Source organism: Lepisma saccharinum, chromosome 1 (assembly GCF_977018435.1).
Source record: "Lepisma saccharinum chromosome 1, izLepSacc3.1, whole genome shotgun sequence".
Lineage (NCBI taxonomy): Eukaryota > Metazoa > Arthropoda > Insecta > Zygentoma > Lepismatidae > Lepisma > Lepisma saccharinum.
In genome coordinates this window covers 219,878,906-219,905,193 of record NC_139229.1, presented here as the reverse complement: position 1 = coordinate 219,905,193, position 26,288 = coordinate 219,878,906, and the positions used below count along the sequence as shown (strand labels likewise).

General features: G+C 37.6%; 1 protein-coding gene across 2 annotated transcripts in view; it reads left to right on the top strand.

The window, feature by feature from the left end:
* app (Palmitoyltransferase app) overlaps positions 1–26,288 on the top strand; it is a 368,197-nt gene that overhangs the window by 289,372 nt on the left and 52,537 nt on the right. For both annotated transcript variants that reach the window (XM_083112168.1, XM_083112160.1), the window contains exon 3: positions 25,718–25,876. In XM_083112168.1, the coding sequence (XP_082968294.1) occupies positions 25,718–25,876 (159 nt within the window). The remainder of the gene's footprint in view (positions 1–25,717; positions 25,877–26,288) is intronic.

Sequence of the window (26,288 nt, the reverse complement as noted above, 5' to 3'; positions counted from 1 at the left end):
ATCGATACTACCAAGAGATGCAAATAACCAGAGAGAGCTGTAAAAATTGGAACATTTGTTGTTCTGTGTTCTTATTTCTTGTTACAAGACTGTTAATTTCTTAACAGTCAATTAAAAGAGATGCACATATAATAAAATTAATTAAATAAGAACCACTAAAAAGCAAATGTTTTCCCATTCTTTAATAAAACCCTTTTAAGTAATCAATAATAGTACTAGAATACCTTTTATGCTAACATAGATTATTAATTATGCACTTGGATTTATACCAGATATTAAACTTACACTGCACATATAGTTTTACAGTGCCATTTTATACATAAAATTGATATTGTATGTTGTCAAAAACAACTTTGACGAAAAGCATGGCAATTTACAGCCCAGTGAGGGTTTGCCCAAGATACAAAATGGGTTCAATACGCATTGCACAGTTCGGATCTCACTTTAAACCATAGGTCCAGTCCTGATGAGCCTATCTGTGCATAAAGTGAACTTAAGACAACAGTTCAAACAAACTAAACTTGCATTGTCAGAATTGGGATAGTGCCACTCTTGTATGGCCAATGTATGTTGACAGTTCATTTTTGCTTGTGTGCATTTCTTCTTGTATGTATAAAAAAAATAGCATTAATAATATGTGCTTCTTGTCGCAATTCCACTTTCTGTACATATGAATGCACTACCAGCAAAGTATGTTCAGTTTTAAATACATGAAGTGTATAGAAATGTAAATAAAATGACACTAATGAATACAAAGCTGCACCCAGAGCTTTTTAAGAACTGTATGAAAGAGCCAAGGGAACCTTGGGTCAGATGGAATGTAGAATTTGACATGGATGCTCACAAAAGTATAAGTTTAACCACTCTAGAAACATTACTTAATATAACTATGCAAAGAACTTGTAGGGAGAGAAGAAAGATCAAAGATAAACTCATCTAGATGAAAAATGTCAAAACAGTGGTCTGATTAGTGAAAACACGAAGTTGAAGAGTGGTCATTTTTATTCTTCACGAGAAATATGTGGGAGTAGAAACCCATTTAATAATTATATTTTTAATAAATCCTTTCTAGCTTAATAATAGACATAAAGATGCACTTACAAGTGCACTGTGATGAGAAATACATAATGTAGAGCTGGCCTTTTTTTTTCATCTATATGATGGTAATTGAAATAATGGCCTCCCCAATGGCATAGTAGCAATGTCATCACCTTCTAATCAAGGGGTCATAGGTTCAATACATGCAGACACGTATCTAGAAATATATTTCGGGGGTGTCACAGAAATAATAATAACAATAATAATAAAACAATAATGTTTAAATTAAAACAATTAAATATGAATTAAAATATGCAAAGGTATTAGTATTGCATTTTTATTATTACATGAATAGTTAAGAAGATGGTATAAGAATATAAATATAACAGCATCCATTTGTTATCTAGTTTGTGTGTACTTAAGATGGCCAAAAAATGTGTAAAAAAACAAGGAAATTAATGTTAAATAGGCAAAGAATTGAATATTTATTGAATAATAAAGATGGATGTTCCTGATTAATATTTTATGCAGTGTGCATTGTCCTTCAAAGTAGTATGATCCCAATATAATAATCCTTGCCTTCCAAGTTCATAGGAAATAAACAACCTTCGATTATAGTACAATAAAGGCTAGAAAGTACATTTTCATTATTTTTTTACTACTTGGTAAGTCTTTCAGTGGGAGGGGTGTGTGAACCCCCCCTGCTCTAAATATGTCCTTGAATACATTGGAAGGCATTCAGTGGGTCATATTCCATTTTACATTGGAGGTCCAGTTTTGATTAGCCTATCTGTTCATAAAGTGAATTTAAAATTTAAAACTCAAACTCTGAAATAAATGTGCACCATATGTGAATGTGAAACTGTACTTTAAAGAAAAGTAAAGTACTCCCCTGTGCTTAGCACCACGCCGTGGAGACGTATAGGGGTGTGGGGGTAATGCCCCACACTTTCTTGATTCGGTCGCAAGGGGGGGGGTGATGTGATCAGCATCATGCCCCAGACCGCCTTTACCCCCCCCCCCAGGGTTTCCCCCCAGGTACCCATGTTATTTGATGCTGGGTGGGCACCGGGGCCACCTCCAACTGTACTTTACCACCTTAAATTAGATCTTTGCAGACAGGTATTCTGGTAATAAAATATGTAGGAAACTTTTCTACGTCGAGTGAGTGTGTGCATTAAGGTAATTGTGAAACTTTGTCTGAAACTACGTAAGTCATGATTTATACCTACCACTACTCACCCACTCAAAAATATTCTGGTTTTCGCACTGGTTATGTATCATACTAAAATGACTCGTTGGTAAAAACTTTTGGTAATAGTGCAGAATATATGCTTATTTTAAGAACTTCTTTCCATGCTAGAAACCTTCATACTTTTAAATTACACCACATATATTGAATTGCTTCATTGTAACTTCTAGCTTCAATCTCTGCATTACTTTTTATGCTTTGGAGGAGACATTCCATGTTCAAAGCCACATCTCTTAAAACACATGGACATTGAGAATTTAATTTACAGTTTCTTAATTACAAAGCCAGTAATATGTCATATTTTAGAGAATCCTGTTTCAGATTTATAACATTGAAAGTGTTTTGTGCTCAGTCTGTAATCAGATGCTTAGTGTAAAATAGTAACTTGCAAAGTAAATGCAGTGTAGTAATAAACATATTTCAACTGTGCATGTGCTTGTATCAACATAATTAGTATCATATTTAGAACTGAAAATTTAACATACATTTTAGTATGTGGTACAACATGTTTGCATTATAGTTTTTATTACCTCAAATGAATCTTAAGTTCATTCTTTCAAGGTATTTATTGAATTAAACTAAAAGAAAAGGCCACTTTAGTTTATTTAATTACTACATATATCTGACATACATCTTGAAATTGCATTTCCATTCTTTTACAAATTAATTAAAGTATATTATAACCTGATTACATAATTGCAAAATGTTCCACGAGTAAAATCAGACATTCTACAAACATACATTTAGAAATGATCATTGTACTTCCCATAAGAATGCCTCTGAAGGTGTGGTGGTTACCAATCAGGTTTCCTTTTGCCATCAAGAGTTGACAGGTTGGCTGATTTAATCAATATTGTCGTGGATTAATCCAATAATACCCAGCGGAACTTGGTCAAGCTCTTTTCCATCAAAGTTGGAGGCTAAAATTAGATAAACTACACAAAAATTGCAAAGAAACAAGTGAGCAGGAATATGGTTCTTCAGTACACAAAGATGTTTGTAGAGAAGGCTATAACTAACTTTAAAAACTGAAAATTCCTAAGTTATAAACTCAAAACTTTCTTTGATATGGTAGATGTTAAAATTATTGTCATGTAATCACAGTGTGTTCTGAGTTCAACACCATGAAAGAACACATTTCAGTGATTCACACTGAAACTCTTGTGTTCAGTCCAGATTGATTTCTACAAGGTGCATTCAATAAATAACTGAAAAACTGGTATAAAAGTCTAAAATATGACCATGATTGTTATATGTTTGTTATTTTGTGAAGGCATCTGTAAGCTATTCATACTGGGGCTGGCATGCATGCCTCGTGCAAGGGATGATGGGAAACTGTGACACAAGATGGCGGCACTCTTACAGGAGTGCTCCAAGCTGGAGCAGCTAAGTGTCGTGAGTTTTTTGTTGAGTGAAGGCATGAAACCGATAAGAGATTCATTGCCTCATGACAACGTACGGTGACAACTGTATGAGTGGGCTAAATTCAAACCGTGCATAACCAGTAATAAAGATTCTCTGCGGCCAGGTCAGTAACATGTTAACTTTGTTTTGGGACCACAAGGGGCCAATTCTTGAACATTACATGCCCAGAGGTCATAATGTCAACAGTACCACCTACTCCAACCTTTTGCGCAAAAAGCTTAAACCATCCATTCTGCAGAGACGACGTGGTCTGGTGTCCACTTATGTGCTGTTGCTCCATGACAATGCAAGACCACACACTGCCAATGTCACATTGTCTACCTACCATCGAGGACCTAAGATTGAGTGCTTACCCCACCCTCCGTATTTGCCTGATCTCGCACTTACCGATTTCCACACTTTTGGCCCACTGAAAGATGAACTAAGGTTCCAGAATGATGACGAAGTCCAGTCAGCAGTGCATGAATGGTCATGCACGCATCCAAAAGAATTTTTCCCTGTGGAATCAGTGCCCTTATCAAGCGCTGGCGTAGGTACATTTAACTGGGGGTGGGGGGACTATGTTGAAACATAGTACTGTAGTTCTTTTGGTGCTTGTAATAAATATGAGGGGCAGTCAAATGAAAACCAAACACCCGCTACAAAGTGACAATGGAGTTTGTTTTATTCAAAAGTAATTGCCACAAGTGTTAAGACATGTATCCCACTGGGAGAAGAGATGATCAATTCCAGTCTTGTAGAAAGAGGTAGGTTCGCTGACGGATCCACAACCTCACCCACTGTTGCACTTCCTCGTCCGAATGAAACCGACGTCCACAAATGTCTTTCTTCAGGTCACCAAAAATGTGGAAGTCAGAAGGGGAAAGATCGGGGCTGTACGGAGGATGTTCAAGCGTTTCCCAGCCAAATGTCTGAAGCTTATCCCTCACCAGATTGGCAGTATGGGAACGGGCGTTATCATGCAAAATGATGATTCCGTCCGACAGCATTCCAGGGCGTTTTGACCTTATGGCATGTCACAGTTTCTGCAACGTGTCTGCATAGTGCTGCGCATTGATTGTGGCTCCACGCTCTAGGAAGTCGACAAGCAGAGGGCCCTTGCAGTCGAAGAAGCAGCTCATCTTGACCTTACCGGAACTCGTATGGACAGCCTTTGGCTTTCTTTGGTAGGGGAGAATCAACGTGTTTCCATTGTTGGCTTTGCCGTTTGCTCTCGGGCTCAAAATTGTGGTACCACGTTTCATCCCCTGTGACGATATGTGATAGAAACGCATACTCTTCCTCGTGGTACTGCTGCAAATGACTCAGACATGCAGTCATTCTGTCAATCTTTTGTCCCTCCGTCAGTTGATGTGGAACCCACTGCGTGCAAATTTTTCAGAACTGCAGTATGACAATAAAAATAATACATTGTCATAACAACATATGAAAATAGTTAGGCTAAGTCCAAAGTTCCACACTTGTGCAATATTTATAATAATTTAGTCATATGATTACTCAAAATTTATTCATATAATGCAATTAAATGTCTGAAATTATTATTTAAACTAATTTTATTAAATATGATGTTTAAAAAAGCCAATTTGTATATAATGACAAAATTATCAAATTGTGCAATATGTTGAATTCATATTCATAACAGTTATTTTTGACTGACAAAATGAAAAACAAATATTTTAAATCATATGTGTTCTTTCAGACAAGAAAGATATGATACATTCAAATTTATAATAAAATTTATTGAAATTATGTACATTTGCATTGGCATCAAGGTTTATATACAAAGGTCAACTCTTTAAAATTGTTCAATGTATAACATGATATCATACTTGGTATTTTGTATCAACATTCAAAAAATGGTAATTGTAATCATTAGATAAGTATATTGTGATATACATAGTAAAATAGCTGTAACAGAGCAAATATGTACATTTACAACACAAACATTCAAGCTGTTAAGCACTTATGGACAAAAATATAAAACAAAAACAATTGAAGATAACACATACTAAAAAATCTGGCTTGAACTAGTTGCTCTAATACTAGTTGTCTGTGACTTTTAACGAAATCTCAAGATGGATGGAAGATAAGTAAAAATGTGGCTATTGGTGAAGGATTGATATTTGTATAAATCTGGATATTTTGAAAGATTATACTTTACAAGTTAATCTTTAATAGTTTCTTTAAACTATAAAGAGACATTTTGTTGATAACAGAAGCTTGAAAATGGTTTTATAATGGAATAATCTGTATAACGAAAAAGGAAAGATTTGGAACTGGTGTAAAGTGCCTAGTTTAATAATTGAGAGCAGGAAATTATTATCTGATGGCATCTGCATTAACTAGCTAGTAAATGAATATTGCATTATCTAAAATGAAATGTTATGAGAAATAAGACTAAGTGAGTGAAATATTTTCTGCATTTTGGATATGAATAAGCCAAATGTGAAGTTTTGAAAATTGAAGAATGGAAGCCATCTTGTAGACCTGATTGAGGAATTTGACATGTTGAGTGTGCTCAGATGTAGAACTGAGGCATACTCAAATATTTAGTGAAGGACTTGCTCTGTCTCACAAGGAGACAATAAAGAAGTGTTTTCTTCATATAAATATTCTTTCAAATAATTGCATAATTTGATGCTATTGTAATTTTTGTTGTTTCTAGTTTTTTTTTTATTTTTATCAATATAATAATTATAAAGTTATCAGTATGTGTAAATTTAAATTTCCTTTTCAATATGGCACCATAGCTACCTATTGTGCTGATACTGAGTTTGAATTATACTGACAAAGTCGTTATAGCAGGTTATCTTTGACAATGGCATGCACAGAGCCATGACTAATGCCAACCTGAACACGAATTTCTTCCTCTGTAATTCGTCGGTCTTCCTGGATCAGACCATCGATCCTCGCAATCACATCAGGCATAATGGCTCGATGGGCCTGTCCCGGGCACGGATCGTCGTGCAGTGATGTGCATTCTTCGTGGAATCTCTTTTGCCACTCGTGCACACTTGTCAGGGACATGCAGTGTTCGCCATACACTGCAGACATGTGACGATGAATTTTGCATGTTCCAGCACCCTCAGCCACCAAGAAACGAACTACACCTCTCTGCTCTTCTTTGCTTGCCTCCATTTCCAATGCTGGATGAACACACTTTTCACTACGCTCACCTCCTGAGCAATGACGAAGCAACTGTGTGGACCTGTGCATTTTCACTATGCATATCTCCTACCCTACAGATGGCAGTATCGATATGTAACAACAGTGTTGCCAACTTTTGCGAGGAATGTGTTTTATGGTGGGTGTTCGGTTTTCATTTGACTGCCCCTCGTATATTCTTCCAACATATTTTCAGTTATATATTGAATGAGCCTTGTATATAACTTTCAGTTGTAACATTGCATTGTAGCATATATAAAATTAATTATATTGCATATAAAAGGTAAAAGGAATATTACAATAATGGGTGGAGGTATTAGAAAATTAATTGTAATTTATGTAACAATTTGTATTTTTTTTTTTTTTTTAATTTTATGGATTGGTGCGAAAAAAAATATTTTGCAGAAACCTATCTGATACAGAAGTAAACTCTTAAGAATGCACGCTACTCTTAATGGGGAAATGTTACTTATACCGTGTGTTCATTCACTTTAATCATTGTGCCAATTAGAAGTACAAATTATTGAAGTTCCAATCACACTGTGTTCTCTTGTATTTCTTCATGATAGGTAAAATTGGTGATAACATATAAAATATTTACAATGGAATACACCTGAACTAGTTGCACCATTCATGATCGAGACAGGTAAACAGTTTTATCCCTGTCTTGAACCCCTTCCCTTGTACATGCAAGCAGCATGCTTGATGAAAAGCATGCACAACCTAACTTATAACATTTCTACCTGTTCACGGTGTTTAAAAATAATGACTGCAGTGTTTTTATACCATTATACACCATTTTTAATAAGAGGAAGTTACAAAATCAAAAAGCAAAATATAAGGAAAGCTATATAGCAGAGGTGAATATTAAGGTGCTTACTTGTATCCTATTGAAATGTGCTAAGATAAAGCATTATACAAGAAACTTCTACCTTTTTAATACCTTGTGCAAATTGTTCATCTTTGACATAAATTCTTCGCTCTTCACTATACTTTATGGCCCAGGGACGTCAGAACTTATTTTGGAGTGCGGGGCAGTTTTTTCAAATCCATCAACCAGTTTTTACATCTTCTCCCTATATTTATAATTAAAGAGCTTATTATATTGTATTGCTATATTTATATACATAAATAATAAGTATATGGTTATTGAATATATGTATATCAACAGTGGTGATGCCTCATAAGAGACCCCTCTCCGAGTGGTTTAAAATATCGATCACGCTTTGACCTTGCCACCTAAAACTAAACAATTACTCCTCCCAACGTAAAAATAAATAACCCGTGAGCATAAGAATAAATAGTGTTACTTCTCTCTGAGGTCTAAAACTAAGCCATCAGTCCTGAACATGATGTTTATTAAAACAACAGTAAACTTTTTAAAAATGTAAATGACCAAGAAATAAAAGATGTGGTTCATTCACTCCACAGTTTGCAGCGTTAAAGCCGTAAGAGCAGAAAACTGATGGTTTATCGAGACGATACTTGTCTGTCTCTAGTCTCGACTTTTTCTGTCTTTTCACACAGAAAATACAAATTAGTAAAAAAAAGTAAGGAGAGAAGTAAAACTTACCAGTCATTTGATTCTACATCAGGCGACTCATTGCGGTGATGTTCCGACGTGACCTTGCAGTCGTGTACTTTCTGCAAATGATTTACATGTATATATGCACAGTTGTATCGCTTGGTGCGGAAGGAAATCCAAACTCATCACTACAATTTCCAGAGTAAATGCTGAAACACACCTTCTGGTTATACTACTCTAAACTATATTTATGTCATCTGACCAAGTCTAAATTTGGAGAGGGAAGAGGAGATTAGCTTAGACGAATTTCCAAGAACTTAGAAGATGCACCTTTTCTCATGGCCGATGGCCTTTTTGACAGCAAGGGGTCTCTAAAGAAAGCTCGTGTTCGGAAAGTGTACCGGAAGATTTAAAGTTAAGCTGTCTTCTGTGCCCCTCCCCGGTGTACTGTTACATGCGAGCACACTTGTAGGTACAAAACCTGGCAGGCTTCAAAGCAAAACAGGAAACAGAAGCAGCAAATTGCTATGGGGATACTTGATTTGCAGAGATCTGACTGCGATGTCACGTGCTTCTTGCTGTTAACGGAAACTTGAGTGCATGTTCACAAATCTAGTGCAAAATTTTTTTTGCAAATATTTGGGGAGCAAAAAGACAATCTTGCTCCTCCTCTGTGATTTATTCACATCAGGCAATACTAATAGCACTTGTGGGTACAGGCGGATGAACCAAGGAAGGAACTTTTGTTTCTAGGCCATTTAGTTTTATTATTTTAAACGTCATGTTCAGGGCTGATGGCTTAGGTAGACATCAGAAAGAGGTAACACCATTTATTCTTATGTTCACGTGTGATTATATTTTTTTTTTTTTTTTACTCTCACATAAAGCACCATGCCATGAAGGCACAATTAAGGGATGGGAGGGTAGGGCACACACATCCTCGATCTCGGACATTTTGGAGGTGGATGTGATCATTACCACTATCTGGATGCCTCCCTGGGTTGCCCCCAGGTACCCATTGATTTTAGACTTGATGAGCCCCGGAGCCGCTTTACCAGGTGTGCCAGTTAATAATTCTTAATTGATCCGAAAGAAAACAAGTGTATCTGGGGAGAAGGGTAACAAATGCTTTATTCAAAGTATGCACCATCGCTAGCTATACATTGTGCCCATCTGTCCGTCCAAATTTTGGATGCCCTTCCAGAAAAATCGTTGACATTTTGAGGTGATCCAGTCAGCAAGCCATTGTTCGACATCTTCGTAATTTTGTAGTGTTGCTGGGAATGAGAGTGAGACATCGATGAAAACAAGTGGTAGTCCGAAGGGTCTAAGTCTGGTGAATATGGCAGGTAGGGCAAGAATTCCCAGCCAAGTGCAGAAATGGTGTGTCTGACGCCTTTCGCTGTGTGTGATGAGGCGTTGTTGTGCTGCAAAATCACTTTTTCGTGTCTTGTCGCCAAATCTGGACACTTTTCGATCAATGCATGGTTCAAATTGATGAGTTGTTGATGGTAGCGAACGGCATTCACTGTTTCACCTGGTTTCAGAAGCTCATGGTACACCACACCCTTCTGATCCCACCAAATGCTCAGCATTGTCTTCCTTCTGAAGCGATTCTGTTTTGCGGTCGATGTTGAAGGTTGTCCTGGGTCAACCCATGACTTTTTACATTTTGGGTTCTTGAAGTAGATCCATTTTTCACCCCCCAGTCGCTATCCGATGCAAGAAAGACTTTCTTTCATGCCGAGAAAGCAACACTTCACACACTGTTTTTCGCTTTTCCATTTGTCTGTCGTTCAGATTATGTATGACCCATTAAATACTATCTTGCCCCCCTTGATGATGAGTGGGGGAGCAAGTCCCCTGCCCCCCCGGTTCCGATGTCCCTCTTATGGCCACAAACCACCTATGGGAGACAGTCCAATTCATATTTCAACACCTGCAATGACCTTATTCAGAAATGTGTTCATTACAACACTTGTGAAAGAGTCAAAGTTGTTACCACTTCTTGAACATTGAAGTACGTACCATCATGCTAAAATTATGGTGTTCATTGCAGTAGCATAACTAATACATATGGTCTCCCACAACTTTCATTTGTGCTGCCCTACTCGAATTAAAAATGATCAACTTTCTTTTCTGAAATAATCATTCATGCCTGCATTTATACTAGGTATGTACAAAGATTAAAAATACGCATATAACTAGAATGTAATTAGACTAAACTACCAGTGTTCTGTATGTGTTCACGGAATTGTAAACCAACACCACTGACATTTTCACTCCTATCACTACTGCTGCCATTAAGATTGTATATTTATTTGCCTTTTCTTTCTCTTTCTTTCTTTTTGGAAATTCAACATCACTTCGACATTTGTTTTCGAACATTTCAAAAGTAACTTAAGGGCATGAGAGAAAAATTTCCACGTGGCCGTCCTCTCTGCGGTGGCTGGAGCACTGTTGCCAACTTAGCTCTTTTTGAGTCAGATCTGGCTCTTTCAAGCACTCGATTGGCTGTGAACTGGGGTGCACGTCATCCTGCCCCACTATTGTGCCATCACTGGCTCCAGCTTACATAGACAACTTTTGCCATAAGTATACATTTGCATGTGATATTGTTATATTTGCTGCATCGCCCCACTCCCTCTTACCTTCCCAGCTACTTTCCTTTATAGAGCCTTGGCTGACGTGAAGAGGGCATAAGATTGTTATCTGGGAATACTTTATTTTCGATTTCATACGACCATCGGTGGATTATTGACATGGATGATGCCACCGGATCTAGACAGTGAAAACTAAGAATTAATTATAATCACTTAAAGCTAATGGTATTAACAGTGCCTCCCCTCCCCACCCACACCACCACTCATTTGACACCTAAAATTACCCTAGGAGGCCATTTATCCAGTTTCGTAAATCTAGCTCCTTGAAAGTTTTCACCGTTTACGGTGAAATTCAGCTCTTTTTTGCGCATCAGGTTTGACAAAACTGCCAGGATGGGCGTAGAAGGCAAGGAGAAATGCATTATTTTATTTGTTCTCTTGTCAACTGAAAAAGGACAGACTGAAGTAGTAATTGACAGGCAGAAAAGTCTGCACTTCCATTTGATTAGCCATAACTTGAAGTTGATTCCCCATAAGGAATACATGGGTTTCTGAAAATTCTGATTCATCATGTTTTTCAAACATCATATTTAGCTTTAAAAAACGCTTTCACTTGCAACATTCGGACAATATTGAAATAAATGCACAACTGGTGCGAAATTGTCAGTCTTCCCCTTAACAACATGCAGGCAAGAGCAACTTAGTCTCACAAAATGCTGCCCTCCCCCACTTCCTGCACCACAGGAGTTCCCGTGGTGTTCTTTAGGATACCGATCCATAGTAACAATTTCTTGATCATAATCACCTCAGCAAATTAGTCTGTGCATGACTACCTAGGTATAGTATATGATTATACAGGGTGATTGGTAATTTGACCTATTCCTGGAAAGGGGTAATACTAGAGCACATTTGCAACAAATTTGACCCTATGCTTAGGGGTCGGAAATCAATGGGTTTCGAGTTATTGCAGTTTGTAGATTTTCGTAACATATTACGACTTGCGACCAAAAACTACTAATTGTGAAAAAAGTACTACACCCTGGGCACTTAATTGACATGTTGCTAACAGCTGACAAATGAGTGACTACTGGAAAAAAAAAGTCATGCCCAAAATTCCCATACCCACAGAAGGAAACAGTGATTGGAGCACACGTCATAAAAAAATTTGGAAATTATCGTTTAAATCGAAGAGGATTACTCAAAAAAATGGTAACACACTTAGCGTAAAAATTACGGAGAAAACTTCCTCGTTTCATAAGCTCTCCAAAACGATAGAAATGTTGTCAACTGGCACACGGGTTGGGGAGAAATCTGAATAAAAAGCGGAGAAGGTGCATTGTAGACTTCATTGTAAAATGAAAAGAAGTTGTCTGTTGTGAGAAATAAAGGAACGAAAATGAGTGAAATAATAATGTTATTTACCATTCTCATGATTCCAGGTTGTCAGAATTAACTGTTACGAAAACTACAAATCCTGTTCCAATTGCCTCCCCGGTTACGTATGCAAGCATGCAGCCTGCGGCGTATTTCAGACACAGTCACTCGCGTTGACACTCAGTCTCTTATGTATTGGGCGGCTGTCACGATTCTCTCTCTCAACTCTTCTTGGGAATCCACTGGTGTACTGTAGACTAACTCTTTCATGTGACCCCAAATGTAAAAGTCTCATGGCATCAAATCCGGACTCCTCGCAGGCCAGGGGGTCGGGCCGCCTCGACCAATCCATCACATGGAATAATTGTCATCCAGCCACTGTCGCACACCCCGGAAATAATGGGCTGGGCAGCCATCATGTTGGTAAATCATACCCCTTTTTGTGGAGAGCAGCACATGCTCCAGCAGCGTTAATTCTTCCCTTAGTTTTCGTAGGTAATGCCATTTAGGTTTTGTAGCAGATAGAATGGTCCGATCACATGATTGTGGATGATTCACATTTAGCGAGAATTTTCTCTGGTGAGCCTTTTATTTAGATTTTCTTGGGTTATGACCTTTAAGGGACCAAAAATGCGCATTATGAAAATTCGTAATACCATCGCGGTCGAATTTGGATTCGTCCGTCCCCAGAATTCTTGTCAGATGACGGGGATCTACAACGCGCTTTCTCCGCTTTTTATTCAGATTTCTCCCCCAACCCGTGTGTCAGTTGACCAGTGGCATCTCGTCCCTTGGGGCTTCCGGGGCTTAGCCCCTAAAGAAAAACGGACGTATTGACGTAATTATCAATCACCATAACGCATAACTATCACACAGTCTTTTAAAAGGCGATTTTTACCCTCGTAAATTCATCGTCTGTTGCAATGGATAGGACAGCGCTCCTAGCGGCATTGATGTCAATTATCGCTTTCCGGGGCACGTCGCAAAGGAAGGCGTGGCCTACACCCACCTACGCTACAGTGAAGGTCACATGCTAGCAGAGAGAGGAGGGGAGAGTTCAATGGATTTGAGTGCTGATTCGAGGCTACTTCCGTTGCGTCGCGTTCGATCTCGCGTGTTGTTCTGTAGTGTTTTGGTGGCTTTCATTCGCTATGTTTGAGTGAGTTTGACAGGGTTGATGTTCGAACACAAATTGATGAAGGTCATAGGCTGTCAATTACAAGACACAATGAATTTGTCTGGAAAAATAGGCATATATTAAATAGAATTATCGATTGCTTAAAATTCTGTGGTCGACATGAACTTGCTCTACGAGGACATAATGAAAGAGAACAATCTTTAAACAGAGGCATCTTCCCAGATTTATTATCCCTTCATAGAAGAGGTAACTTCATGTTCTTTATTGTAGTGAAGAGTTGAAAAACATAAACTCTATCAGTAGATTGCATTCATTTTTTATTTAAAATTATTTAGAGGGTACCTTTTCAAAAACAGTAAAAATGACAAACATAGTTTTAATAACTCCAGTGGCAACAGCTGAATCTGAACGATGTTTCAGCATATTGAAGTGTATTAAAACCTGCTTAAGAAATGCAATGGGACAAGACAGACCAAATGCCTTGGCACTTGCTTACAATAGAGATAGAATACATTTCAAACATAGAAGGCTTCAACGAAAAAGTAATAAAATTTGCTGAGCAGAAGAACAGGAGTCAACGTTCGTAGAAAGGTATGTTTCACAACAATACCTGTTTCTTTTGTAATCATGTGAATTGTCATTATATTTTAAATTCTTTAAAGAAATAAGTCCAGTTTTGTAGTTTAGAAGATAAATACCAGTTTTTTTGTAATTCATGTAATTTGTCATTACATTTAAATTCTTTCAAAAAAGTAAATCCAGTTTTGTAGTCTAGAAGAAAAAATACCTATTTTTTGTAATTCATGTGAATTGTCATTATATTTTAAATTCTTTAAAAAATAAGCCCTGGCCAAATTTGAGGCCACGAGACACCACTGCAGTTGACAACATTTCTATCGTTTTGGAGAGCTTATGAAACGAGGAAGTTTTCTCCGTAATTTTTACGCTAAGTGTGTTACCATTTTTTTGAGTAATCCTCTTCGATTTAAATGATAATTTCCAAATTTCTTCATGACGTGTGCTCCAATGACTGTTTCTTTCTGTGGGTATGGGAATTTTGGGCATGACTTTTTTTTCCCAGTAGTCACTCATTCGTCAGCTGTTAGCAACATGTCGATTAAGTGCCCAGGGTGTAGTAGTTTTTTCACAATTAGTAGTTTTTGGTCGCAAGTCGTAATATGTTACGAAAATCTACAAACTGCAATAACTCAACCCATTGATTTCTGACCCCCGGTGCATAGGGTCAAATTTGTTGCAAATGTGCTCTAGTAGAGTCCAGCACAGATATTTCTGCTGTGCGATGCGCGACACAACTCAAGAAGCAGTGTTGTTAATGGAGCAGATAGAAAAATCGCTGCAGTGCGCTGATGCACAGCTATTACGTACAACAAGAAAATTAGAGAATTCAGGTCTATCTAACGTTGAGTTTTAAACGTCAAGCATTATACCAGGAATAGGATTAATATGTACTAATAAGTGGCTTTGTATGTAACTACATACATATGGACTAAAAATTTGCAAAATATGAACTAACACATACGTAAAATTACCAAAAATGCTGCATAGAAGACTTCTTCATACGATTCCTTATTTGAGTGACTTCAAACAAATAAAAAAAAATATTATTTCCCATTGCATTATTGCACTGGTGGCGTTCTAACTGTTCACTCCCAAAACCCGTATACACTGGTATGGAACTGCAACGGCAGATAACAACATGCCAACATGTTAAACCGCGACAATTCGACCACAACACTCCTCCTCAAGCAGTATTATTATTTCCTCTCTGTGATCGGCGACCTTTGGTTGCCTTTGTTGTACATTTACAAACAATGCCGGCTTCCACAACAATAACAAGTACATATACTGCCACTAGACGATAAGCTGTGTGGATTTTTCTTTTGCTATGAACCAGGGCCGGCGCTAGTCATATGCCGCTCCATTTCGAACCCCCTCCCCCGTTACGGAGCAACGGGAAATTGAAAATCAATATATTCCTAAGTAAAACATCAACATATAAAATAAATAATGAGACTTCTTATGCTATTTCAATACTATTAAGTGCAAAAGAATATCTCGCTCGACCACAGTTTTCAATAGGCTTATTTTTTTCTTCTCTTCAAATTTTGCCGCTCTGGGCGGTGGCACGGTTTGCCCTCCCCTTCCGCCGGCCCTGCTATGAACTTGGTCACCCATCAAAGCATGTCAATTTTAACACAGAAAACAATATGCATCGCATTAAGCAGCAAAAATGACAGCCTCCTCTATGCAATTTCTACAAGAACGCGTGCCGGAGCCAAGAGTTGAAATGCTGTTGGAGCCACATAATTTATTTATTTTGAACAATTCCACAATTATGAAATATGAACAATTTGTGAATTAAACCTGTTGAAATATGTAAAATTAAGTATATTTTCCTTAAATATGTAAAAGTAAGTATTTATTAAAGTTAGAAATATGGAAAAATATTGACAATAAAATGTACCTTAAATCACTACAAACATTACTATTCGCAAAGATATCACAAAATTTCAGCGATATTTCGTCAAACTAAAAGTATGTATTTACCTATAAATCCTAGCCCTGATTATAATCAGTAGATAACATTGAACACAGCTATGGGTTCGGTAAATTGTCTACAGTTCAGAAGCACCTGCACACAACGTCAAACCGGTCAAATACTTAGTATAAATTAAAAATATGGTGCTGCCTTTCCCCTTCCGTGACAGAAATAGTGCTTCATTATTACAGTTGGCAACACTAGTTACTACCTAGCCAATGAACATGCACTGCGTAAAAGAAGCAACCACTACGCCGTGCTATATTGCCACATTACCGTCCCTGCCGAAAGGTGTGAACTGCGAGCTGGAGCGCTATTCAATTGTTTACAATGATGTTTGCGGGAGTGTGTCCAGGAATGGAATGACAATATGGCAACAATAGTGAAGGTTGGCGACCAGGGTAGAACACGTGATGCTAAGAGAGAGGGAGACGAAACGAAAATTGGTATCTACGCAACGGCAAAGACATGTGTGTTGTACTCTATTACCCCTTTCCAGGAATAGGTCGAATTACCAATCACCCTGTATACACACTTATACTTATTATTTAATTAAATTCAGTATGCAATTATATTTCATTATTCTTTAGAGTAGTATCATGATTTTTAGTAGTTCTTTTCTCGTGGAAGATTTATTAAAAACATAAACAATCTTACATTGACTAGGATCATCAGAAATGAAATGTGTGTATTTGAAGAAGGTAATAAGGCTTATTGTTCTCATTGTATGCTGCAGGAGAAAAAGAAATGTGTGTGTCATGTGGCTTATTTAATGTGCACAGGGCTGTGTGCATATTTGCCTAAGCTTCTGTGCCTCTTGTACATATTTTGCATGCCCTCTTTATGTTCCAAAAAATGCCTTTAAAACTATAACTTAAAGTCATGATTATGTTTTCATTGCATTTTGCTGTGTATTTTCATAGTGCATGGTGCACCATAATTCACTTTACTGAGTAAACATCCATAAAATTAAAAAATCCACAAATAAATAAATATATGTAAACTCCAAACTTGACTATATAATATAGATGCATGTTTTAATTCACGACCATACTTTTTGTTATGCTTCTTTTTTTTTTAAGGAATTTTGAAACCTTTATCTGACATTCGTCTGCCTATGAGAGATATACCACATTACCTTCCAATATAATTTTTGTTTGATTCCTTAACCTCCTTTTAATAAGATTGTGGCATACATGATTATTTTCTTTCATATTTATTTTCCTTTGTTGGCCATATTTTTGTCAATTTCATCATACATTATATAGCCAAAAGTCATTGAACTCCCAGTGCTGTTCATTCCAAAGACACCAGCCAGGTAACTAATAAAATGTCGGACCTCCCTTCACTATTATTACAGCATTTACTCTTCAGGGCAGGCTTCCCACTAAGTTCTGGTATATTGCTTATTGCTGGTGGATTTTTTTTCCATTCACCCTGCCCTGTAGCCTCATGAATAGTTCCTGGATAGTTTTCGGCCAAGTGGGTCTGGCACAAAACCAAATGCTCAAGTTTATCCCAAAGATGTTCTATGAGGTTCCAATTGGGGCTTTGAGTGGACCAGCTAAGCACATCAACCTGGTTGTCTTCAAACCACGATGCAGATGCAAAGGACCCTGCTTTATGGACAGGGGCATTATTGTGCTGATAGAGTTAAGGGCCCATTGCAAACTGTTGCCACAGTGTGAGGAGCAGGGTGTTGTCTCAAATTACCTCATATACACCACTGTTCATGTTGGTATTGACCAAAACTACAGCACCTTGAATAACGTAGTGTGGAAAACGACCCAAGAAACCGGTTCCCGAGATGGATGACAACATAGATGGCAGTGCGATCGGCACAGCTGCTAATTTTCTTATGAAAATAATGCGGCTTCGTTAGTTTTTGGAATATATTGTGTAGATTTGTTTGTCTTGAAAGGCGTTACGTGAATTGATGGAAACAGTTATATTTGTGAATTGATTTGCAGTCACGAAATGGTATTAATTTGGAAAGAAAAGTAAAATAAAATTAATAAATAAATAAATTGCATGCGTAACACAAGAAGAAACATCGCAATGTGATTCCGAACGTCAGGTGTTGGATTGTGTACTAGAGTTTATTTTTTTTGTTGTTAGAATATAAATAGTATCCTGAGAGATATTTCATACCGACGCGACAAACCACAAGTGTCGCTTGGAAGCGAGCAGTTGGTAATCAATGCAGCCTTTCGAACCATAGCAACACAAGCTCTGACTGCACTATTTCCACAAGGGGATTTTAGATCAAATCGATACACAACAAACGATACGGGATTTCACACCAAAGCAACACGGGTCCTTCTGTCCAAGTCAACTTTCATACTGAAGTGTCACGCAACACATGTCACTTGGAAAAGAGCCAATCAAGAGCAACATTTCACATCGTAGCGGCATGATGGGCAGCATAGGCCAGCATTCGGTTGGTGGAATCCTCAAGCGATAAGTGTCGCGTGTGACTTGTCGCTTTGGTGCGCAATCTCCCTTAAGCAAGACACTCTTGCATCGTGCATGCGCGAACAACAAACCACGCCAACATGTTGCAAGCTATTGAGGAAAAGGGCCCAGTATGAGCGACACACAAGTGTCGCCTAGATCTGTTGTTGTAACATGCAGTTTATCATGTCGCCTAGATCTGCTGTTCGCACAATTAGCAGCAAACGCTTCCTACTAGACTGAAGGCACCATGTCGCTTGTCACTTAGTTGGGAACTCCCCCTGTGGTGCATTGCTTCGGTCTAAGCACCCTTCCTTTAAGGAGTTTTCAGACCGAAGTAACAAGTAACACGCGAATACAGCATATGAATGTGTCGTTTGTTATTTGGACCCTCATGCACAATGAATGCTATTATACAGTCTGGAAGTGTGTGTGTCACTAGTCACATCAGTGTGAACATCCCATGTCACTTGTCCCATTGGTCTGAAAGTTTCCTACACTCATGTCAATGGCACTAAGGAAGTTTTATGGGTTTTCCCTTGTCGTTTCATACAATCATCATTATCATCATCGCTGCTATTAGTTTAAACTTTAAAGCGGAAGAAAAGAGACAGTAAATATCAAAAATACAAAAGCTTCAGTGTGTATATCTTTAAAATAAATCATGATGATGATGATAATGAATCTAAAATTACAAAAATTACACAAAAATTTAGTTACCAAGAGTATTCCAAGCTTATTTTTTCTCCCATATTATTAATGAAAGTATAACGATAACAGGACGTGGTCGACTGTCTAGAGTGTTCGTTAATATCTTCGCGACCACTGTACCAAATATCATAGCAATTATCACATTCATAGAAATGCTTCATGTAAAAGAATCAGGCCGCGGTGGCTCAGTCGGTAACGCGTCTGACTACCATGCTCAAGGTCCCGGGTTCGATCCCCGGCCGGTTCAAATCTGGGAACTTTTCTAACGGTGGAAGCGGCCCCGGCGCCTACCCAGCGTCGAATAACATGGGTACCTGGGGGAAACCCTGGGGGAAAGGCGGTCAGGGGCGTGATGCTGATCACATCACCCCCACTCACGACCGGATCAAGAAAGTGTGGGGCGTTACCCCCACACCCCCTATATGCCTTCATGGCGTGGTGCTATGCACAGGGGAACACTTTTCTTTTTTTTTTTTAAAAGAATCAGACATTGCAGCGAAAACTCAATTTACTTCCATTATAAGCAGACAAATGCCATGCAGCTGTACCAACACCAGCGCCTCTAGCGGTATATTTGAGTGGAACCAGACAGCCAGCCCAGAACAGTGCTGTTTTGCACACAAAGTTATTCAAGGTGCTGTACCAAAACTTATGGCACGAGCCCAAACCAGGAAATAACACCTCAGACCATGACACTACCGCCACGTTCACTTGGGTGTCCGGTGACTTTTGGCTATATAGTGTATGTTTGAATATTTTTAAGGTAAAGTGAATTATGGTCAATTGTGTGCAGCTGTGTATAGTTTAACATTAACAGTGTATTTATTGTGTGTGTTTCTGTGTATGTGCGTATAGATAATGTTTTTTATTATTTTCTTTACCTGTTAATTTCTTTTGTTGTAGTTTTAGTTTTTTCTAGGGCTGAGCAGATACCCGGTATCGGCTGATACCGATATCGGGGGAATCACCATCAGTAAGTATCGGTTGATATTTTTGCACCGATACTAGCCGATACCATTGTTTTTGAGTTGCAGCCAAAACCAATTCTCTTTTTTCATTTCAAAGTTTCATCCACCTTTTTTCAGATTACCTTTGGTTTAAAGAAAAAAATGAAAAATAGTTGTGCATTTGTTAAATGAACCTATACTCAAGTGTCCGGGAAGAGCAAATGCGTGACAAAGATCTGTATGCAGGAAGACTCGCGGTCAAGTATCTTGGAAATCAAGCATAACGTTACCAAGAGTATTCCACGCTTATTTTTTCTCCCATATTATTAATGAAAGTATAACTCCCATAGGAGTTCGCTGCTTCTGTTTAGTTCTCTTCGAAGTCTACCAGACTTTGTTCATACAGATGCGGTCTCATATAATAATAACCCCAATGAGGTCCCGAAAGCCAACGATGCATCAGTTGGTAATCCTTCCACTGTCTTTGGTGTTTGCGGACATCCCTCTTTTAGTGACGTCCCACAGTTAAAAAGGTCATCGCCCATGAAAGTGGTGGATATGTCTCAGACATAGTACATAGCATTTTCCTGGAAATTCAAATACCTGGGCTAATCCCCCTTTTCCTTTCCAACTTTAGACTTTCGTTTGTCAGCAGGCATGTTTCGGCACAAGGAACGTGGCAGGGGAATAATTTTCTTTGAACATCAGATGATGGCAGTTAGTTTCTGGAAAGTGTAGTGATGGGTTTGGATTTCCTCCCATGCCAAGCGATAGAACTATGCATTTAGTTTGTCTTAGAAATCATTTGCTGAAAGTATATCGAAAGCAAAGTCACTTCGGAATATCACTGTACTGAAGTCAATCACCTGATATAGAAGCAAGAGACTGGTAAGTTTGCATTCTCCCCTTACATTTACTAATTATTACTCTTTTTGTTAATGGACAAAAAGGAGACGAGATTGGTTTCGGATTACAGCTTTACTGCTAGTTTTAGAAGACGTGTCCGGGGCTGGTAAATCGCCAATTATTCTTGTGTTCACGAATGATTTAATGTTAGTTTGGGAAGAGTGATCCCTTAGTTTTAGAGGAGGTTGAAGAAGCTTGATCTCATTTTTCAACATTGTGGGAGAGGAGGATGAAGACCACACGATTGCTTTGCTCTTAGCTTCACTTAATATTTCTCTAATATTTGAAACATCTTATCGATTGTCACTTATCATTGCAACAGAACATCGTTTGGTGGGTTAATTTTTTCATTGCCCCTCATCAGAAATGCATACATATAAAATGTAATAATAATAATGTGTGTGTATGTATATATATGTGTTATTTTAAATTTGGAATTATACAAGTATCAGCATCGGTATCGGTGAGAGTATGAGCATCAGTATCGGTTCAAAGTGGTATCCGCTCAGCCCTAGTTTTTACTGCATTAACACAACATATAGGATAATATAGAAATATTTATTTTCATATTTGTACTATACATGAAAATACCAACTTCATTATTGATCAATAACAAAATACAGTGGTACCTTGCATAACGAACCCCTCACACAATGAATGTTCCGTATAGAAAACTGGTCCTGCATTATGAACCACGCGTGGATATCGTGGACATGATTAGCCGCTCAGCAGATGCACTTCATTATCTTACATGAGCAGGTGTGCACGATACTGTACTTTATAAACAAGTGGCTACCTGGCTGCAGTTCATGTAAAAAATATAGCAACCTGGCTACAGTTCATGAAGAAAATAATGCCAGTCAAGAAAAAGTCAAGAAATCAACATGTATACCAGTCAAAAAAAAGTCAAGAAATCAACATGTAGGTCGAGAAAAGTCCAGAAATTATGCTTGTGGTCAAGAATTTTTGCTATTTTCTTTAAAGTATATTCAATATACATTGTTTTATACCTGCACTGGGATTTGATAAAATTGAATATTTGGAAATCTAAAATAGTATTGAGTTGTGATTAAAATTTGTTAATTTTGTGTCTTAAATATTACATTGAAGTTTTTTAAAAATATTAAATAGACTAATGTGGCAATTTCCCATGCAGGATAAAGTCTGAAGCATTAATTTTTACATGCAAATAATTAAAGCAAATCTAAATCAGCTTAAAGTATAGCTTCAGTTTTCATCTTATCTGACCTTGTAGTATGGTTTATTTATTGAATGAAATATATTTTTTCTTAGTTTTGCAACTGTACCTAAGTAGGGGTCGATTAAATAAATGTTAAGAAAAAAGGCGGGAAGGTCAAGAATAAGGAAAGAAAGGTCAAGAATTTTGGATTTGTTCTTTTGGTAGACACCCTGTTATAGTTGTCCTAAAAAAGAACTTCCTAAAGGTTCAAAAGCCGAAATAACAATGAATGAGAGACTCTTTACATACATATATACGTACTGTAGTTTATGTATTTTTTTAAAACGGTATTGTACGTATGTACTGTATTTTCTATAACGTATAAATTCCATCATTTCCAACATTGGTGGTGTTTTTTATATTCCCTGCAATTTTTTAATTTGCAATTTTGGACTGGACTTGGAAATGGACTAAAATTATTCCTATATAGTAACTTATGAGAAACAGCATCCAACATAACAAATACCATCCTAAGCCAAGCGTCAGGTTAACCTTGCAGCAGGTTTTATGTATCAATCCGCGCGAGAACTGAGCTCAGAATCTTCCGTGCCAGTCTTTCCTCAACCGCCGAGCTGCTTACATCGGAGACACTGAGAAAATCTACAGTATTGCCAACCGCACAACACATCAAAACCCGCATGCATGTCAAGTGGATTGTATTTTTGCTTCTCTTTGTCTCCTGAAACATAACATTTTAAAAGTACTTTCTGCGCATATATTATTTAATAAATGTGTCATTAATATAAGAGCGAAACAACTTCTAAACATGAGAGCATGTGTGTATATTTCGAGCACGCAAAAATAAAAATAAACAAAGATAAAAGTAAACAACGATAGGCCCCTCTTGAATTTAATGACAAATTATTGTTTTTGGTTTAGAAAGAAATAGATTTATGAAAAACTTGGTTGCTTCGTTCGCAATACATCCGTTACTGTAAGACACACGCACTTCAAGTTGTACCACCAAAAAAGCATGATTTGTTATTGGTGATATATACAATCAGGTGCATTGTCTGTCGCTATTACTCTGGTTTCAATTTATGAATCACTTCACTAAACCAGGATTCAAATCTTGGTCTGTCTATTTGTTGCTGATAATCACCCTTCCCTTTCTTTGCGCTGAAAAGTAAATATGCGCCTTCAACAAAGCTTTCATTGCCGCCAGTGGGTGAAACAATAAGCCTCCCCCTTCCCCTCATCGTCGGTTTCTTCAGCCCTGGCGGTGGTTTTGCATGGTGGTATCCTTCCATGGTTTATTCCCCCTTCCCCCACTCACCGAGTTGAAGGACGTCTCGTCCAAATAATAAACATGTTTCTTCTCACTGCGATATATTTTAATACCGCGGAGATTCTTTTGTCGTCAAACAACAAACAATCGTTTCCTCTTGCTAAACTCAAACCGCAAATCATTCAACACCCGTGATACAATTCGTGTGCACATTGACGGCAAATCACCTCACGCCCTGTTTTACTTTGATCTTGTTGCCGCAAGGAGGATTATGCATTTAAAACAACTTGCTTGACTTTGAAGAACATTTCCTTTCGGATGAAGCCCAAAATAACATTCGGGTAAAACCGCACGCTGAACAGGAGATTCAGCCATTCTCGCCGCTCTACAATAAACATAGGGTTAAAATAGTGGGATGTGCAACACTGGTATCAGCGATTTCACGCGCTCTGCAACGCATTCAGTCTCGCTCGACTCGCTCTAAAGTTTCAATGTCTCTTCAACGCAATACAGATTCGAGTTGGCGAATCTGCGGTTCTAAGTTCGTCTGCACAGTGATTGCAACCAATTAAGTCCATACCTGCTAATCAATGTATTATTTTGTCTGTATATTACAAATTAAATAACTGTTTTCTTGCAAGTATGCAGTTGTGTCGGAATAGAACCCGTCTCAGTGGAACTATATTCTTGCGCGCACGTTTGGATCTACATATGCTAAAACCTGCTGCAAGGTTGACCTGACGCTTAGCTTAGAACGGATTGCATTCATTATGTGAGGCACCACTGTAGTACGAATGGAGCACATGAGGTGCAATTTTTATCAATATGTTCATGTAGAATTGTGCATATATGTTTGTGTGTGTGAGAGAGAGAGAGCGAGAGAGAGACTAAAGACTGTGTTGCTCTAAGTAGAATAAGATGAAGCAAACACAGAATTGCTCTGTGGGGAAATACATTAAATTTGTTCTCTAGTGAAATTTGTGTTTTCGTGTATTAACATTAACAAAATCAGATTGGCACACACACATATTAACCTTTTAGCTTATATTGAGTGTATTGCTTTATCTGAACCGAATTGTACAAACAGCAATAAAATAAATTTTCCCACGAACCTTCACAATTGAAGTAATCTTTTTTGTGTGTATACCAACTCAGAGTTTGACATTGTGTCAGTCTGGTTCATTACCAACCTATGTGAGGCCATTGATATGGTTGTATCATTTTGTAACTTAAAAAGCAAATGTAGTCAAAGATTTTTCTAGTACAAAGAAACCGAAGAAAGTAGCTATCACTCGATTTACAGAATGTTTAAGAGCAACTTATGTTTACAATTCCATGCTCTAAATTTATTGTACATGTATTTCATAGATCCGTTTATTATAACAAGTTTGTGTGTACTAAATTTAAGATTTTATAAGTTGTGCATGTAGCTATTTATGATTAAGATTAATTTTATCATGCTAGATCCCTTTATTAAGAAAATCTTGATATTTAAAAATATGACAACTGATTTTATCACACAAATTAATGTAACAATATTTTATTCTATACCTTGTCCCAGCTAACTGTGGATCAATGCTGCGCATAGGATCAGAGAAGCGAAAGAAATTGAGTGGCAAAAGAGAAGCAGTACACGCTGCTGGGAAGGCTGGTAACTGGAGTTGCTTTCCCTCACTCCACACAATTCCGTTCCTCTCATGAGTTCATTGGTGGAGCCGTCTCGCACCTCTACTTGCGCAGAGACTTGTTTTCGTTTGCCTTCTCCACAGTTAGCTGGAACAAAGTATAGCGGCTCTGTGATCTGGCCAACCACCCACTGTGCTAAAACTGAGGTGTATTATTTGTCTAAATTTGAAATTATATGACGTATTTAAAGATACACATGAGACAGAAAGAAGAGCTTGTACATTTATGCCTCCATCTTATATCTTGAATATGCCTGTTTAAATGAGTTTTTGATTATATGTATGGCAGGATTCTGTTTAAATTTAAGTAGCATAACCCTTTCCATAATACAACGTATTATGTTGATAAAGTTGTTGATAAAGTAGCATGCCAAAACATAAATACAGAAAATATTTATTGTTATTTCTGGTTTAAAATTGCATTCATTAATGTGGATTTTAATACAGTTTTAATAATTTGTTGCAGAAAATCCCAATAGTGCCAATTCACCAACATATCGACCTCCACCACGAACAAAAGATATTCGTGTAAAAGGCCAGCATGTAAAATTGAAGTACTGCTTTACTTGTAAAATATTTCGTCCACCTCGGGCATCACATTGTAGTTTATGTGATAATTGCGTAGGTAAGTCCACCTGTTAATGTAGTTACACATTGTAAAAGAATAATTTTTCAAGTTGATTGCATTATTGTTGCTACAGATTTATTGCTTTTATGATTACATTAAACTATTTGAGTAAACCTTATTTTCTTGAAAACTCACATGCTAGTTTATGTAAGATATTGTTTTTCTACTGTAGATGATAGTAATGTTAAATAAAATAGTGTTTAATAAGTATGTATATTTCATGTATCAATTCTGATAGGTCTTGATCATTAATGTGATTGCTAATAGTTGTTAGTGTGTCCTGCATGATTATTACAGACCACTCAAGTTCATGTGCATTCAGAGCTTCTCCTTTCCTCCTTCACACTGCTGGCTCTCCCGGGTTGCCACACTTGTTCTAAGCTTCTCAGTTGACACTTCGTGCATTGGT